Source organism: Ictidomys tridecemlineatus, chromosome 12, assembly GCF_052094955.1.
Source record: "Ictidomys tridecemlineatus isolate mIctTri1 chromosome 12, mIctTri1.hap1, whole genome shotgun sequence".
In the NCBI taxonomy this organism is placed as follows: Eukaryota; Metazoa; Chordata; class Mammalia; order Rodentia; family Sciuridae; genus Ictidomys; species Ictidomys tridecemlineatus.
The window spans coordinates 89,782,764-89,802,248 of record NC_135488.1 but is presented as its reverse complement, the minus strand read 5'-3'; the positions used below and the strand labels follow the sequence as shown (position 1 = coordinate 89,802,248).

The 19,485-nt window shown below is 37.3% G+C and overlaps 1 protein-coding gene across 10 annotated transcripts in view; it reads right to left on the bottom strand.

Moving 5' to 3' along the window:
* The window catches only part of Slc8a1 (solute carrier family 8 member A1), a 360,712-nt gene that overhangs the window by 49,309 nt on the left and 291,918 nt on the right, over positions 1-19,485 (bottom strand). For 5 of the 10 annotated variants that reach the window (XM_021725870.3, XM_078029305.1, XM_078029306.1 and 2 more), the window contains exons 3-7: positions 14,997-15,103; positions 11,779-11,799; positions 11,347-11,364; positions 6,780-6,848; positions 1,214-1,344 (exon numbers count right to left, since the gene is read on the bottom strand). In XM_021725870.3, coding sequence (XP_021581545.1) covers positions 1,214-1,344; positions 6,780-6,848; positions 11,347-11,364; positions 11,779-11,799; positions 14,997-15,103 — 346 coding nt within the window. Of the gene's footprint in view, positions 1-1,213; positions 1,345-6,779; positions 6,849-11,346; positions 11,365-11,778; positions 11,800-14,388; positions 14,493-14,996; positions 15,104-19,485 lie in introns of all 10 variants that reach the window. The other 5 variants (XM_078029301.1, XM_078029302.1, XM_078029300.1 and 2 more) reach the window with 5 other exon arrangements.

Here is a 19,485-nt window from a genome sequence, read left to right as displayed (position 1 = left end):
CCTTTATTGTGGTACTGAGTTGCATCCCCAGCACTTTTTATTATTATTTTTTATTTTGAGAAAAGGTCTACCTAAATTGCTGAGGCTGGCCTTGAACTTGTGATCTACCTGTCTCAGCCGCCCAAGTCAATGTAATTACAGGCATATATCACCATACTTGCCTTAACTGCATTTCTTTTTTCTTTTTTTTTTACATTTTAAGAATTCCATTTTAATTGCAAAGACATCTTTCTTTTTACCTGTTTTCCTCTCAGGCACCTCAATTTGTGAACCAAAATTAAAAGTAATTAAGAAAATCAGCTAAAGGAAAAGAGGCCTCTATATTAAAAAAAAACTAGATAAAATACTGAGGTTTCTAAGCTGGTGGCTAGATTATCTCTTTTGGTAATTTTTTTTTCTGATTTTTTGAGCAGAAACAGTCTGCTTTTGAAAAAAAAATTAGGGATAAAACTGCTCTGCTCAGGGTTTGTAATTCTGGAATTGAAGAGAGGGGATGCAGCTCTTCATATCCCACTGCAGATGTGGCATGTGGTTCCACTTGTGGTCTTCTGAGATGTTAGGACTCTGAGTGAGAAGGAATGGGAGGTGATGTGGGGGTTGAGGAAGTAGCTTGGTGATTGACAGGGAGTTTCATCTCCAAGTTTTAAGCTCACTCCAAAATCCATACATTAACTTCTGAATGACTTCCATCATCCAGAAAATTGGGGACCCAATTTTATCAGCTCAACTATAAAATCTGGGGCTGCAGGCACTATAACTTCAGTATGTTGACTGTGATAACATATTCCTGGGCTGAAGAGGGAGACTAAATATGAATGACAGCTTGTCAGTGGGAAGTTACAGAGATATTACAATTCACCTCTAAAGCAAAAGCCTCTTAATTTTCAGCAATGTCAACACTTTGCTTCTGACAGATTCATTAGCTTTCTCCCATCTTAACAGTCTCTTGGTATCCACCTTTGTGTCTTCCTTGCTATCCCCTTGTGCAGGGATGGATGCCACCTGTGGGGCCCTGGCTCTGAGGCTGCTTAGAGTCTACAGGGACTCCTGGTTCCCTACTAACTCCATAATTCCAATTGGCTCTAAAGGTCTTTCAATGAATGATCCAGTCCCTGAAATCACATCTCCCCTTCCCTCTAGATGCATCTTACAGCAGGGCCAACACTGTGAACCACCATGTTCCCAGGTGAGCAGGCCTCCAGGGTGGGCATACCTTGAACTCATAGGACTCTTCAATGATCACTTCCAGCTTGGTGTGCTCTCCTAAGATGGGCCGTCCCAGCTCGGCAATGCGCCTTTCCTCTTCCTCTTTGCTGGTCAGCGGCTGTTTGTCATCACATTCCTCTGGGGAAAGGAAGGCAGGACAGTGAACAATGTGCTCCTTTTTGTTTGGAAATCCCTGGATCCTGCTACAAGAAAACCAAGGAGGGAGGAAGGAAGCCCTATCAACCTACTAAAAGTCCCCTGGGTAAGATCGTGAAGCTGGAGGGGAGGACTGGACAGATGCTTGGCGACTGGGCAACACATCACTCCGATGGCAGGTGATTATGTCCCAGTGTCTAAGCTCAGGCAAAAGTGCAGATGAAGAAAAGTAACACAGAGGGGCATGTCACTGAGAAAGACCCTGCCTGCACATTGTCTGTGCTCTGGGAATCTCCCAGCTGTTCTCTGTGATGCTGGCTCAGCTGGCTCTTTGTACACATTCCTTCAGCATGTGACCAAAGGGAAACACACACAATTAAAAGTCCTAGAGTAACCCTGGGATGGAGAAATTTGGCTTTCTCTTCTCCACTTTCTAGAGGCAACAGAAAATACCCCAGGGCCAAAGAGAGGATGGAAAGGAAATTTTGAGCTTAGCCTCTCACTAGCCAAGAGCCTCTGTCACAAATTAAGCAGCACAACATCCATCCCATGCTTCCGTGAGATGCATGGGCTCCAGTGCTTCCTCTCCGGTGCAAATGTGTTAGGAAAACCTTGACCATGTTAATCTTAAAGTAAACAGGGAGAGCGAGGGTGAGGCCTTTGGGGAGTTAAGACTCACCACGTGAGCATGATTATTTCCAGAACTACCATGTAGCTTACACTCCAGGATAGGCTAGTGGGTGCTGAGGAAATGTTAATGGAACCAAGAGACCATTAATGAGGGGAAGCTCGTAGTTGACTCTCTCTGCATCAAGGTCATGAGGACCAATCCTGAGTGAAAAGGCCACGTACATGTGGAAGACAAACACTAGCCCTTTAATCATCCTTATCCTTTAGGCTCAGGATGCTGGAACAGGCTAGGCTACTTCCTCTCATGTCAAGAGGAATGAACGTCATCTCCAGGGAAGTAGCAGTGGTGATATGGAAAGACCTCAGCCCTAATGCTCTCACCTCTAGGACACCCAGACAAATTGCCTGCAATAGGAGTCTGTGGTCTCAGGAGTTATATATAAAGAAGGGACTTCTTGCCCAGAACTTTTGTATTTGCATTTAGACATCAGCTTCTGAAGGGGTCTATACCTCCTATTCCCTCTGAAGACTCATGGCTTCCTTTCTGCTCAAGAATCCTGGTGCAATAGCTCCAATTGTTGCAGAGAATGGTCCCTAGACCATTCTCTTGCAAAGGTAGGAGACAAATGTGCCAAATGAACTGCCAGCATTTTATATTTCAAATGTCAAAACAAACGGAAGGCAGGAGCAGAATGCAGTGTATCAATGAATTCTTTAGTGTATATAAATGATATTTTTCAAATCCACATTCCTATCCCCAGTGATTACAGGATGTCAAAGAAATCAGATGAAGACTTAAAATGAGTGATTTTTGACTGGGCAGAAGCTGTTGACCATTAGCAGAGGCAAAGAAAAGGAACGAGAAAGAATTAATTTTAACTGTAAGTGGTATTTTTTTTTTTTTTTTTGTATCAGCACAGGGACACTGTGATCCAAGGAAAAGCAAAGGGTTCTGGGGGTGGGGATATCCAAGACTTGTCTTTGTGAAACTAAGTGTGTATAGTCAAGAGGGTCAACTGAGCTAAGTGAAGTTCAATGTATCCAGTGCTCAAATCAAACATATTTTGATTCCCATGACTTTCTGATCCTTGGACCATTGGTATTGTTTATAGCAGCAGGTTATATTAGTGTCTTTGTTCAAAACCTTGGCTCAACACAGATGTATGAAAGACTTATGTTGACAAGGACCTATTTCCTTACAAGAAAATTTATGACTTGGATATCTATTTGAATACAAAGTTATTGGGGGAGAATATTTATTGTGGCCTTATTTTCTATAGTTTACTTATAAATGACAAGTTGCTTTTGATAGGACTAAAGATAACTTATGCAGAAAAAAACGGAGAAATTATGAAAGCAAGGTGATGTGGTAGAATGGTTTAGTGTAGCACTCCACAAAATGAAATTGATTAGGAACATGAGGTATTAAATAAATAGACATGGGAGTAAATGAAATTGAGTGAGTAAAAAGATACTTTATCAGTAATCCTCAGCCCTTCTGATTATAAATATATGTTTAGTTTGATGCTCTTAGGTCTGTAACTATTCCCAGCATTTGGGTTTCTAGCGTTTTAAGATAGAGAATATAGTATCTAGCTAGAATTTAACAGCATTTTTTCCTTTGTAAAATTTTACTTTGTATTTATGGAAATGACTGTTAGTTCTCCTTATGCTATTGACTTAAAGTTTTCTTTTAAAGCAAATTTAGTAAGTAAAACATGAGGCAATTTCAAACTATTTCATTAAGTCAATAACAGCATAGTTGGTATGCAACCGAAGGGAAAAGTTTATTAGAATGACAAAAATTTAGAAAATACTGTCTTAGCATATTTCACACTAACCAAAAGCAAAGTTAAGGCACTGGGTCTCTCTCATTTCCTACATTCTTACAACAAACTGTACTTTTATTCCGTTATCAATATACCTAGAAAGGCTTTCCTATATCTATCTACTTAAATCCTACTCTTCTTTCAAAAGCATTCCTTTTCTTCCATGAAATATACTCCAATTGACAACTGGGGTTTCAGCCATGACCACATGAACATTTAATTAATTCTTTAATATTCATTGTGTATACAGAAGCTGAATACTCTCATATGCTCTTTTTAATTTTTAATTACCTTTATATACAAATATCCAGCACGCAGGCTTTCTGAGTGAGAACAATGTGTCTCATTTCTCCTTGAATCATTCTTACATCCTCCAGGGTCTATACAATGTATGCAAAGTAGTAGGTGCTGAATAAGTATTTGTTGTGAGGCTCTCCATTAGTAAAATATTTTAATTGCTCTATCCATAAAAATATGGATCACATTTATTCTTTTAACACATGTCATTGCACTCCTACAATATGTCAGCCCTGATGTAGTCCTCCCCACCAACCTCCCATCTTCCAGAAACTGATGGTGTAGTGGGAAGAGAGGCATATAGATGAACAACTTCTGGTACTGTGTGGTAAGGGCTGAGGGACCAGGGTGGGAGGTGTGATTAGCTGCCTGAGGGAGTCAGGGAAGGCTTCAGGCTTCAGGTAAGTGTGATTGAAATTGGCCTTGAAGCTTGCCAGGTGGAAGTAATGGTAAGCATGGCCAAGAGGCAATGCGGTGAGCAGGTGCATTCTGGGCAAGCAAAAGTCAAGGTCCAAGTGCACAGCATCATGGAAGGGTCAGGGCTGTTTTCACTTGCTAAGTATCATGAACATTGAAGGTATAGTTATATTTATGCATAATTGATATGTCAGCTGGATAAATTCCATCATTGATCTGCAGTGATACTGATTACTACTTATGGTCTAGATTTTTGACATTGGCAAAGAAGAGAGCTGATTCTTTTTTTTTTTTTTTTTAAGTGTCCTCAGTTTAGATACTTTTTGTTGAGTAGGAAAAAGTTCCCTCTGCCCCTTGGATCAACTATAATGTCTGTTTCCTTTCCACTTGGAGCACTGGACCCAAACCAGCTCATTTTAGTGTAGTCAGGGCCAGCTTATTTCCTCACTTACACCAAGTGATAATGTGCTCTGGTCTTAGTTTTGTTTCTTAGAGAAAATTAATCCTCTCTCTCTGTCTCTCTGTCTCTCTCTCTCTCCCTCTCTCTCCTGTCTTCCCTATATATACATGTAGACTTTTAAACCTCACCATATTTTATCGAGAAGTTGGGAATAAATTACATTAACATCATAGTTCCTAACCAACCCAAACAATATAAAGATAAAATACATAATTAGCTACCACTGTTAAAAGTCAGTAAAACAATTCTGTGATAAAATTACCAGTGGGAGAATCTCTCTTATCTTGAGTGGTTGATTTTACAAGCAATAAATAATAAAAGCTAATAGGTCCAAGATCTAGGAAAAACAAAATTATAAAAAGCTGCTTCTAATGCTTCCTGGTTCGAGGTGTATTTTGAAGCAGAACCACTGTGAGGTGAAGGGGTGCAAGTAGGCATCCTTTTTAGAAAACAACACAGCCCACATGGTCTATCTCATAATAGAGATCTATACCTGAGGAACTATTATTGACATTCTTTGGTATAGTCATAATTTTTTATCTTAACTGTTATGGTTTAGATAGTGGGTGTCCCCCAAAAGCTCATGTGCGACACAATGAAAGAAAGTTTAGAGGTGAAATGATTGGGTTATGAAAGTCTTAACCTAATTAATACGTTAATCCCTGATAAGGCTTAAGTGGGTGGTAACCATAGGCAGGCAGGCTGTGGCTAGAGGAAGTTGGTCATTGGGGCATATTTTTGGGGTCTATATTTGTCCTTGATGAGAGGAGAGTTCTTTCTCTGCTTCCTGGTGTGATGTTCTGACATGTTCTAACATGTCCTTCCTCGCCTCTGCCCCAGAGCAATGAAGTCAGCCATGTGGACTGAGACCTCTGAAACCATGAGTGCCAAATAAACTTTTCCTTTTGATCACAGCAATGGAAATACTGACTAAAAAAAATTAACAAACGATGTGGAATTGGGAAAAGGGGACAAAGCCAGCAGCAGAACACTTTGTTCAATACTCTTTGGGTTCTTCATTCAGAAATGTAGTGACAAGTCTGACAGCAGTGGTCACTTGACAGTCTGGCTGGTCTCTTTAATGGAAGCTTCCAAACTTTGATTGTTCTATTTCTTTGAGGAAATTTCTGGAACAATTTTGTAACCAGGACTGGATTTCATGATTATTGGATGGGATGTGGGCTGTGAGGTTGAGGAAAAGTCCCTAGAAGTGCTTCCACCATCATGGCTAGTGATGGGCAACAGTGATGAGGGATAAGCAAAATCCCTGTTCTCCTCCAGAGACTTAGCTCCAGGAGATGATATCCAGCTTAAACCCAGAGTAAATCTGGTAAAGTTGCATAGTCCCCTCATCACTCAGTCAATGTTCCTTCATTTCTTCTAAGGAGAAACCCCACATAGCTACTATCATCTGTTCATGAGGAAATTCAGGATCTGGGAAGAAATATGGCTTGGGATTTTAAATAAATTTTATGATAGTTGGGATGAAAGACTGGACTCCTGGGTAAGAAGAGATATTGGTGAGAAATATGGAATATTGAAACTGGAGAGGCCACTGGATCACATTCTCTATAGGTCTAGGCTGCCACCTCTATGCTACTGGTCTTCTGTTCTGCCCTGATGTGGTTGGGTTTTGTTGGTAAACCATGGCATCCCTGGCTTCCAGAGATGCCACTGCATTACCTAGTAATGCTTTAGAGGGGACAGGGCAAAACCACATGAATCTAAAGACCCAAAGAACCCTTGAAGGCTGTGGTTTCCAAGGACTATAATGAAATGAGTACCTGCGAAGGTGATTACAGTAGAGGGAATCGGATGTTCTCTAGCATGAACTTTCCTGAAGACAGGTTGGCCTAGCAAAAGGATAGGCAAAAAGATCAGCAGAATGGATTACAATAGGTTTGCTATCAGAGATTTGTGGAATTAGTAAAGTAAACCACATACCCAGAAGCACACACTATAAGCAATGTTAGTTTAGGGCTTGAGTGGTTGTAGGTCACCCCTTTACAGGTAACAGAAGGGAGCTCTGGTAGTAACTGATGGAGGTTACTGCCCACAGATGGGGCAAGTGCATGCCTCATGGTAAGGGGTGTGGCCATATTCCTGCAGCTCTGTGAAATGAAGAATCCAGGTTCTTCAAATGACTGCTTCCAGAGGCATCATGAAACAACAGAAAGCATTGATACATTGACAGTTGTTTTGTTTCTAAAGCCTATGAGTGCCAGCACTATGAGTTGACTCGGCTATTTCTCTAGTTTCCCCCACACATAAACTGTTGATAATATTATCTGCTCTACGTCACAGGTTTGTTTGAGGGTGGAACAACATCTGGGAACATGCTTACTGCATTTGTTTCCAGAGCAGTCTGATTAGGAGAATGCTACTCACATTTGCCAGTTTCGTAAGGGTAAGTCATCATCATGGCACCCATTGGATTAACCAGGTCATGGATTTTCATTGAATTCCTAGTTCAATTGATTACCATGATGGGATGGTTGAAGAAAACTGACCTTGGAGTCATGAGACCTAGAATTGAGTGCCAGGTCTGCCATGTGCTTGCCATGTAAACTTGGACAAGGCATTTTTCCTCCTGGAGACTCAATCTTCTCAAATGTAAAAGGAAGCCTTTGTTCGTCTAATCTATAAATTAGAGTGATGAAAGTATTTCCAACTGCTAGAATTTTCATAGTTTGACTTCCTTAGAAAGTCATATATCTTATTAAGTCTGTTACATGAGCATAATAGGATTGGTGGAGTAATATTAAAGTGGTATATTGGGTGCTATATAATTTTAATTAGGAAATCCTATAACTACAAGTCTTAGAAGTGTTAAGGGAAACAAAAAAATACCTCTTTATCTTCATATTGAGCCAGAGTGCTGAATTTTCTTAAAAAATATATATATATAATCTGGGTAGATTATATATATATATATATATATATATATATATATATATATATATACACACACACACATACATACTTATGTGCTTATTTTCCCCCTTTTGGGGTCTCCCTCACTTGTTTCATTTGACTGGAATTCATAATGATGGTATTTACAAGACATAGCTGGGCATTGGATTAAAAAGGGGCTCAATGTGTAATTTCAAGACGCAGGTAGAAATAAAGGAGTTGGAGGGAGGAAATAAAATGCTGTGGTTAGGACAATCATTTCATGGCTTTTTACTTAAAAAAATCAGAGGGCCTGGCTCTGAGTCTTGAAAGGGTGATTTGGGGTAGAATAATTAATATCTTTGAACCTTTCACCTCCCCTCGAAGTAAGAACAATAAAAACTATAAGAATGGTGATAAAATGATATTCATTACAAACTCTAATGAGCTATAATGCACAGACTGTTATCCAAACAACTGGAAGGTCAAGGGGGAATGAGATCATAGATCCAAACAAGGGCCTTTCAATGAGGCGAGGTCCAAAACAACAGGTAAAGATTTGCAAATTCCAAAAATACTCCTACCACTTTATGTCCAACACTAATGAGATCTCTAAAATATTAGCATTAGGCTGTGGACCAAATTGCTTTTTCAATTTCCATATAGCCTGCTTCAAATTTAGACATTCATGCTTAGCTGTACAAGTCCTCGTAAAAGCTGCAGGCAAGTCTAAGGGCTACATTAATTCTTCTCTACTTTCCCTTCGTCTCAAAATCTTGACTTCAAAGCCTCAAACCAACTTCAAAGAAAAGTTCTTCAGGGCTTAACTCTGCTTTTTTCATTGTATAGGCCCAAGTTTTAGAACTTTCCTCAGGGGCATTGGTAAAGAGTGAAATCCTGGACATTCTGGTCTCTTTCAGAGGAAGTAGGTAATGTAAAGTGAGACAGTGTCTACCTAAGTAGAAATGGACAGGCCAACATAGAAATTCTCAGAGAGTTCTAGAACATTCTCTTGTCATATCTGTATTCATTTTGAGTCTTGGGAGAAAATAGTAGCAATAGAAAAAAATGCTATTTCAGATTCTTGTTTCAGTCATATGGAAGGACTTAGTGAATGACTTGAAATGATAGAAAATTTGGAAAAAATGATTCTGTCATCTAGGATGTTAGGCAGCTAAGGGAAGAAACATTGAACATTACCGGGTAGATTTGATAGAATTTGATAGGAAACATTTCTGACAAAAGAACATCAGGATTTCATTACTTGAGATACTAAAAGGGAGAATTGTTCATGGGATATGAAAGGCAGGCCCTAAAAGTGAACTTCTAACATATTCAATGATTATGAAAAAAGGAGACTATCTGAAAACATCAATGCATTTTAACTAGGCATTCTATTCTCCCAGATTTTAAAAAATTTCATTGGTGCACTATAATTATGCACCAAAGTGTGGTATTCACTATGCTATATTCAGACACGAATATAACATAATTTGATCAATTTCATTCCCTAGTATCTTTCCTTTTCCTCTTTTCTGATCCCTCCCCAACCCACTTGCTTGACTCTAAGAGTCTTAGTTAAGATCTCACTATCAGGCTGCATAGGATTGAAGGTGCGCTAAATATATATAATTTTGAGCTGGGTGGTGCATGCCTGTAATCCCAGCAGCTCAGGAGGCTGAGGCAGGAGTATCTCTAGTTCAAAGCAAGCCTCAGCAACTTAGCAAGGCCCTAAGCAACTCAGCAAGACCCTGTCTCTAAATAAAATATAAAAAAAGGGCTGGGGATGTGGCTCAGTGATTAAGTGCCCCTGGGTTCAATCTCCAGTACATATATATATATATATATATATATATATATAGTGTAAATATATATATGTACATATATATATTTTCCTACAATGAGTAACTTTATGGAACTAATTTATGGAAATCATTACTTCCATAAAGTCAAAAGGCTGGCTTGCCAAATTTCTACTATCTCATAGCTCTCAAGGGAAACTATTTCATCCAGGGTGACAGAATCAGAATACTTTCAAGAAGACCTCAAAGAGTTAAAATGATGAGATGAGCAAAAGAAAATAAAAGTTTTAAAAAGTAAATGTAAATTCCTGCACTTGGATTCATAAATAACTTCAGTGGTGCAGAAATGAGGAGATATGACCTGGGAAAATTTCAAAATGAATCAGATTTAAGGACTCCTATATAAGGACTTTTCCTGTTTAACGTTTTTATCCTTTTCAATTTCTATGTCTCTGAGAATCTATGAATCATTTTATGGTCAAATGTTGTGTCTAGAGAAGTAGTGGAAAGCAAAAGTCCATGTGAAATTGCCTATATTTATGAGGTCCCACTTTGGATACAATCAATTTGAAACTATGTGTTCATAAATTAACACTAACAGTGGTTTATAATAACCACAACACCCGCAATTGTGTTTTCATTAAAATAAATCTTAATAATATTTCAATCTAAATACTTTTGGTTAGCTCTGATTTAAACATTCTGATAGCTGTATAAGAAATTGGAAAAGTTTTATATTTGCACATTATATCCAAAAAGGCCATTGGGAGATATATCTTAAACCTGCAGCTTCAGATAAATTAAAACTACCATTTGATATTCCTCTCCTTTTATATCTGCATAGATAATTCTGTAAAAGTAAGAAGATATTTAGGGTCAAAATAAGATACTGTGGGGGAATATCTTTAATTTGTACACAAGAAAATAGCTTTAGAGTTGTGCTAAATAATATGATCAACACAGGTTGATACCAGTTCCAATTTAAAAATCTTAAGCTTTCTGACTGCATTCAAATTTTTATAGAGCACTTCAAGTGAGATACATTTCAAGCAGCAGAAATATCACTTACCCTGTTATTAATATTAGAACTAAGTCCCCAAAGAGGGGTTCAGATTGATGTAGTGGGTGAAAGGGAAGGAGCTCCTCTGTTCTCTCCTAGCCTGGCTCTATCTATCAATAGTATCCTAAGATTGAACCACCTTGTCACCTCCAATGTTTTTTTCAATGACAGCAATTGTGCTTATTTTAGTTCTACATATTTTAGTTCCATATACTCATCTATCTGAGTGTACTGCACATTATCAGTGCTATGTGAGCATCTGTAATTTGGCCAGGTGTCAAAATATAAATGAATTTTCATACAAATAAACACAGCATACACACATGTTAATTCATAAAATGTTAAATGTGAAAAATCAGCAAGAGCACACCAAGTGCTATAGTTCAGTGTTAATGCAGGTTGCATAAGATGTGGGTTGGGTTTGATTTTTAGAGTACTTGGGGAAAAATGGGAACTTGAAAAAAATATATATTCTTACCATACAGGTATTTTCCTTTATTAAAATCAAATAAAAATAAGAAATTAATTTTTAAAAATAGTAACATATTAGGAACAGACAGTAAAAAAGTAGGTAATATCAGACTTTAAAATTCATACCTGTTATTGTGAAGCCACCTAAAAAAGGAAAAAAAAATAAAAGTTACAATTTAAATTACACTCTGCATAACATATACCAGTGATATTTGACTATCTGACAACCCACCCAAGGTAATGGAAATTTGCCAAATTATATTCGCAATTACAAATATGAAAACATCCATTCATGATGGAATCACTAATTCCTTTAAGATAGTGCATAAAGTTAATTCTGAGGCATATCTAAGAAATCTATGGTTTTCAAAAGTTAATACTAAATTAAAAATGTAATATAAATTATTTGACTCTAACCAAAGTGAGGCCAATGGCCCTAAACAACAATCTTGTTAGCAATTCAATAGAGATGAAAATCAGAGAGCTACTATATTACCTAACAGAAATAGAAAATAACCCAGAAAAATGGAAAGGAAATGCAAGAAATGAAGTGCTTACCAAGCTCATTCAATAACAGGGCTGTGAAGGAAACAGACAAAGACAAACACAGAATAAGAGACCAGATGAATAATGAAAGTAAGAGGAATATCAGCAGAAAGAAATCCAGGCAGATCTGATTAGAGTGGTTAAAAAAAAAAAAACCACTGCTAAAAATTTGGTGCACCCAAGGGTACAATGTGGTGTTGAGGGTACTTCCAAATTAAAGATCCAAACAAATAGTTCTGTAAATGTGCGTGATTCATGGGAAAAAAAAAATCACCTTATGAATCTTTTTTTTTTTTTTACATTTAACAAAACATTTCTACTATATATGCTTATACACAGTGTATATATCTACAAAATATAGTAGGAAGTTAAATGAAGTTAATCCTTTGCTTGACTCAAAGTTGTTTTCCTCATTAAATGTTGCCTGGGAATTAATACAGCATTTGAGAGTCTAGTGATCCAGGATCTCAGGTATCATACATTTTAATCAGCAAGAACAGATAAAAGATCCTAAGATGTTCCCTTAGACTTCCCTGCCTGCCAGGACACTCTGACCCCTTTTTCTGGTACAGCCCTCTTTCTGGACATGCTACTTGGATGATATTTTGGTCCCTATGGATTGCTAAAGTTTCAAAAACTCTTAAATCCTAAGAATCACAGGAATTGATACTTATTTGTGTGTCCTCATTAGTGACTTCTGCACAAAATTAGATAACCGGATATTTCTAGTGGATATAGAACTCCATAGAAACTGACAGGGCAGGGAGGGTGGAGGAAGCAAATAATTTTTCTTTGAGGTTATATCCTTTAAACCCGGTCTGGATGGCGGTACTTTATTTTAGTAAAAGCTACCTGGCTAAATATAAATGGCTTTCTGAGCTGTAGATAGGAATGTTACAATTGCTCTTTTAGGCCCAGTTTTCTCATGGTAGTGGCCTTAGAGGGCACTTTCTATAACAAGTCAGTAATTTTATTTATAGTGATAAGAATCCACTTGGCAGCAAGAAACTGGGTAGTGCCATCAAGGAATTTTAATTTGCTTTCACACGAAGGCATATTTTACTAAAATGACAATTGAAAGAGCTGTATCCAAGATGCTCTTCCTTGAGATAAAAGACAGCTCTTTGGAGGAATACATTTAGAACTAAGTGCTTTTTTCCCATCTTTGTAAGACATCAGCACAATTTTATGAAGTCTCTTCTCCTTCTGCTTACTGCCTATGGAACTTATTAAATAAGCTGCATTCAAATGGGTCCCAAGTGCTCCTTTATCCACCGTTCCAAAGGCTTCCATTGCCATTTTGAGCTTGATTAGGTCAGGGACATGCCCTCAAGAAAAAAAAATAATAATAACCTAAGGGACCCTGAGGTCAGTGAGTTCTCATAAATGTGAAATTAAATTTCCCCAAATGTTGGTTCTATATAGGAATAAGTCCTGTGAATTTTATTTTTTCCTTTACATGTAAAAGTAAAAACTTCTTGCAGTGTTGTTCATCTAATCATCTTTTACACTGCTCTTGCCAATTGTGTATATATAAATAATAAGAATTATTAGCATGTGGCATGCTCATTTTACACATGCAGTTGAATCAACAGGATTTTTTTTAATATGGCCACTGTTAAAAGGATAATCATAGGGAGTCCTAGTATTTATCTTTTATTTCACAATAAAAGATTATATGTAAGGCTGAAATAAAATTGCTGTTTACCCTTATCAAATCTAGGCCATATAAAATAGATGTGAAACAAAGTTAGGAAAGAAAATTGGCTCCCTTTTCAAATATTTTCTACAACAATACTTATGAATAATCAAAATAGAGTTATATGGATACTGCTGCTTAATTTTTCTTTTTACTAGACAAATCAAAATTTATTAATTCTATAATGATCAAAAGATTTTAGAACATAAGGATATATAGACTTTAACCCAGGGTTAAAGTTTTACCAAAGGACCATGTCTTTCCATCTAAAGTAAAATGTATATGACTACAGTTTTATATGTATGGCACCTTTTAAATGTTATATTTAATACAAAAAATGCCAAAATGAGCACTTGCATATGGGTAACACTACTCTTTAAGGATCTTTGTTCTTATTAGTTTGTTTTTAAAAAAACTGTGTTCTTTTTACAGAAGCCTAATTATTGAATTCTTCTGAAATTTCTTATTAGTTACCCTTAGACTTATTTGTTGCCACTAATAGGCATGAAGTAGTTTTTTTCTTCTTCCGGCTTCACTGAAGCACGATTGAGGAGCTATGGAATAGTCTTTATCACTATCGTTCTAGGGGAGATGTATAATTGTAGCCACGTTTTAGAATGAACTTTACGTAGTGAAAAACTAAGCACATTGTTCTTTAACATCATCGTTTCTGAAATCCAGAAATATCTAGTATTTATGAAGCCTGATTGTAATCAAGGTTAGTCCACATTTCCTGTGGAAAACGGGCACTGCTTAGTGCACTTGTGGGTTAGGGATGGGAAATGAACCTGCTAAAGCTTCAGAGGCAATGGAGTTTAGTACTTGGAAGCCGAGGAAGAGGAGAGAGTTAAGTGTGAGAGTAGGGAGACACGGAGAGAGAAGAGTACAATTTCTCGCTGGTATGTCTTTGTATACTCTCACACCTTTCATTCCTCTTCTTATCCATTTTGGTTCCTCAAGCACAAGGGAGAAACTGCACTCTTTCTCATATTCCTCACGGTCATATATTCTAATGGTAATGATCTTCCTGTGGGAACACAAGACAAAGGCAAAACAAATGGTTGGAGTCACACGCTCATGCTCTAGATGTCCACCAAGCTGGATGTTACTGTGATGTTATGGAGGGAGAACTCGCAGCACATGGACCTCCAGATGTTTGTAAAAGGGCATCTTGGTGCTCTCAGCTGGCCCCCATTAAATTTTCTGTGCTTATGCATCCCTTGCATGAATTCTTCCTGCTTGGGTTAGCAGTCCCTGGGTACCCCAAATTAGGAAGGTAAATTGGAAATCTGGCTTCCTTTTTAACATTGCCTAGCATCTGAATCAATTTTCCCAGAAATGGAGGTTTGATCGACTGCACTGGCCCGTAATTTTTTAGACCCGGCCCACTGCAGCCCAGCATGAGATCTATGCCCTGTTACAGAGGTGGAGGGATGTGTGCATTGTAAGTCATGTTCTGAAGAGTGCAGGCATCCAGGGTGGCACAGGCCAGCAGAAGCTGTAGGGCTCAGCCCTGGAGCAGCTCCCCCACCTTTCTTCTCACTCATCTCCACCAGGCGGGGCTCTCCAATCTCAAGGAAGAAGGTCTTGTTTTTCTCATACTCCTCATCATCAATTACCTTGACTGATATTGTTTTGCTGAAATAGAGAAGAACAGAAATTGACGAACAAGGGGAAGAGGAAAGAGAAGGAACATAGAGAAGAGGAAAGCAAGGTTAACACGTTGCACTTCTTCCAAACAGCAATTGAGAAACGTCTGTACTTTTGAGTTTTTTCTTCAAGAATGGATATCAGCAGGTCGGAAAGACTAAAAAAGCCACCCAATGCATATCTCCCTGCCCGGGGCCACGGAATTAATTTGGACAATATAGTACTCAGTACTAATAAGTTATCATCATCATGAAAAGGAAAAGCACAAAAATACATATCACAGTAATAAAGGAAAATATATTTATTTAAGAAATGCCTTCACCATCAGGTTATCTGAGCTGTGTCCTGCTATTCATTCCTTTAGAATAAGTCAGTAAATTACAACAAAATTTTAACAGAGTTAATCTCTGAGCAATAGGCTGGTGGGTCACTGTTTCTTTCATCGTGCTTTTCTGATATTTCCAAGCAAAATATTTTGTATCATAAAATTTTATTAAAATAACAAATGTACAGAAGCATCACAAAAGAAAATATTAAGTCTTTTACTCCACCCAGTGTCCTAGAATCTAACTCTTATTCAGGTTAAGTAGATTTTCCACCTCAAGCACAACAGGAAGTTATTCATGTTTTGTTTGTCTTGCTAAAGATGGAAGCTGTGGCCTCAAAACAGCTGTTTTGAAAGTGGGGTGGCAGTGATGTGGGTGGGGAAGACTTGTGCTATTGTAGTTATTTTCATTTCTCCCAAAATTGAGTTTTGACTTTCACTGAATATACCATTTATACTACTTTCAAACTCTACCTCTGGGAGAGAAACACCAAGGCATTGGGAAGAGTTTCTCAGATAACCCAGCCTCCAGCAGTTCTGCTTTGTGGTCCTACAGCTGTGATTGACAGACAGGCAGGTAGGACAAATGCAACTATTATGCAAATTCCAACTTCCAGTAAGCCTCCATGACTCTGAAAATGAATAAATCCATTGTTATCTTTTAAGTAATTAAGGACCTGTATTAGAGCATATTCAAATATGCTAAAAAATATCTAAAAAACGTTCCCAGATGCTGATTCTTCTTGGAAAAAAAATTAAGAATACTGGCCAAAACCACTTTTGATTATAGTTTTTGCAACAATATGTCTGTATAGACATAAAGTTTTAATGGTCTGAACATTCTTTAATCTTGGTTGAGTTTTCTAGGTCTTCGGGAAGGAAAGTGGTTTATTGTCTTGTTTTTATTTTATTGATAAAAGACTTCAAGTTTCATTTAGACTTAGGCATGCTAAGAACATCTTTTCTAGTGTGAAGTTAGAAGTTGCTTTTAATTCTTTTGTTTTTTTCCAACCCCCAATGGGCAAATGTTGAAGTCTTGCTTTCTTGGCTTAGCATTGTAGAAGTGAAATCAAGTGATTGATTCTGGTTTTTGGAGCCTCATAATATAACTCTGTTTTCCTCAGCTCCAGATCTTGCTGCATGATGCTAAAGTCCTGATTTCTTGCTCCTAAGAAGTGGGAACTCCTGAGAGTGCCTTTTCTCTCTCAACTCTTTCCTCAAAGACTAATACTAGAATAACAGTTATAAATGACAAAAGCAACAATTATTTATTCTAGAAAACTATAAATGAAGTAAGACAAAGTCCAAGTACATGTATACTGTGAACAGTTCCTGTCTAAAATTTAGAACTAAGTTTCTGGAATTCACTTATTTATTTTGTATATATTTTAAAAATCAGTTTGACCTGATTAACCTGAGATAGTTAATTATTTGTTCATATCTGAAAAATATAAAATATTGAAAAAAGCTAAGAGGACACATGTTATTTTACTTTCTATTTCAGAACTAAATTTGATTTTATAAATTAGATCAAATTTACCCTATAAAACCTAACAAATGTCTCTTTGTTATTAAAATTTATGCATTTTAGGTATTACTTTCTACCTTACTGTCTTGAGATCTTAAAAGTATAATTGTAGCTGGGCACAGTGGTGCATGATTGTAATCCCAGTGGCTTGGGAGGGTGAGGCAAGAGGATCACAAGTTCAAAGCCATTCTTAGCAGAAGCAAGGCACTAAGCAACTCAGTGGGACCCTGTCTCTAAATAAAATACAAAATAGGGCTGGGGATGTGGTTCAGTGGTTGAGTGACCCTGGATTCAATCCCTGGTACACCTCCCCACCCCTCAAAAAAGTGTAATTGCACATCTTTACTGAAGCTACCAGCATGTAAGACCAAGGGAGTGAGGGGTATGAAAGGCCATACTACTCACCTTGGGACTGATAGCTCAACATTCATTGTCAAGGCATTTTATCATGGGATACATTGAACTGAGACACTTCATTGTGAGAGTCATGTTGCAACATTCTTATTGTATTACTTAAAAACATTTCATCTTTTTTAACCAGATGTGTTTTTCCCCCTAGAAAGTGAGCCATTAAAAATGTGGCCATATTGAGAAATACTTTAATGTTATATTATAAGACTTAGAGCTGCTTTGCTAGTTTTCAAAAAATTTAACTTTAAAATACATTGTTTAAGTATTTACATAAAATAAGTAAGTTTTCCTCACATATTTTGTATCATTGTGGTAGTTGAAAAGAGTGATACCAGTGTGTATTCCTAGTCCACCCTGTGTCTCCTATTTCATTGATTATAGAAATAAAGAAAGCAAAGTCGGGATGATTGAATGGTGTTACCAGTGGGATGAGTGTATAGCGAAGTTTTATGCTCCCTGGGCAATATAACCACTTATTCACAAATGAACAGAAACAACTAAACAAAATATTGTTTCTAATCTCTGGAAAATAAAATAGAATTTAATTCTTAATTGTTGTAGTAATTTTGTTTTCTATACGTTGAGAAGTGATAAGTGTGAGAGTTATACAGCCCCATATAATTTGTTTGCATAACGAAAGTAAGCATTTATATTTTATCTGGAGTATCAGTATTCACTGGGCTCATAATCTTCAGAAAATATTCCAGTATTTGATAATCATGAGACAGGCAAATGAAAGATGAAGAAAAAAGTACATCTGTAGGTGCCTTGTAAAGATATCTAAAATAGATGGCATTTGCATAATGGCATATCATTTCAAAGTCATCAGTAATGGAATCAATAATGCCCCTGACAAGAGGAGCCATGAAATCATATATTGATTTAGCTTCTCTTGCACAGTAAATCTATTAATAGGAAACATGATTGTTAAAGGACATTTCAGTCGATCTAAAGTGGCAGGATGAAGCAATCAGTCCTTATGAACTAGCCCTCTTAACCAAGAGAGGTAAAACCAGAAGTCAGGGTAGTGTTATCATTTGCATCTGCATAGAATTATTTTTTCCCCAAGTAAGGATGAATGAACCAATGTCATTTTTAAAGGAACACATCCTTGGGATGCCTTCTTCTCACCTTCCAGAGCCTAATGGCTAAAGAAAATTCTACTGCCACTTCTTCCATCACAGTAGATGTTACACGAGATGGGGTTGGTTTGATGAGGACTCCAGGTATACTGGGTTGATAAAAAGCAGAGGTATGCCTCGGTTCCTCACACTTCTACAGTAGAAAGAAAATCTCCGGGACTGAGGGAACTTGAAGATCCTTCAGCGGGCCTCATCATCACACCAATCCCATGTCAAAGGAACTCCATCTCCCTCATAACATACATCCATGATGGCTGTTCTGTTCACCAACAGTGAAGCAGTCAGATGGCTGTTGTTATTTCCTTAAACTGACAGGTTAACAACAACAATAAAAAAGACTGAAACTGTTTGGTAGATGGGCTTTTCATCCAAGTATGACCCCTGTATTATTATTGCACTGATAAGGAAAAAAAATAGGAAAACTGGTATCATGCTCTTTCAACCATCACAATTATTACAAAGAAGATAATGAAAACTCAATTTTTAATGTAACTACTTAAAGTTGAACATTGTACCATATTTTTTTTTCTGGAAACTAGCAAAGCAGTTTAAATCTTATGACAGCATTAAAATATTTCTCAATATGGCCAAAAATTTTATGGAAGTACATTTTGATTCCATTTCTAGAAAAAAAATTAGTTAAGAAAGATAAAATTATTTAGTGGAAAAATACTGATCATTTCTTTTGATCTTTGCGGTACCTTTCATGTGAGGATACCAAACCAACATCTACACTTTACTTTTCAATCTTTCTCTCATCTGATGGGCCTCCAAGGACCCAAGAGCTTCAAACAGACTAAGAAAGACTCCTTAAATTTAGTGGTGATTCAGGCACTACTCAGTGAGGAAGGAAAGAAAGACCCGGTTTCATGAGTGGAGATGGAAAAAGAAAATCTCTTCAAACTTTATTTTAGTCTCTCATTATTAAGGTGAAGTGGTAACAGAGTCTCCTTTTCAATTTAAG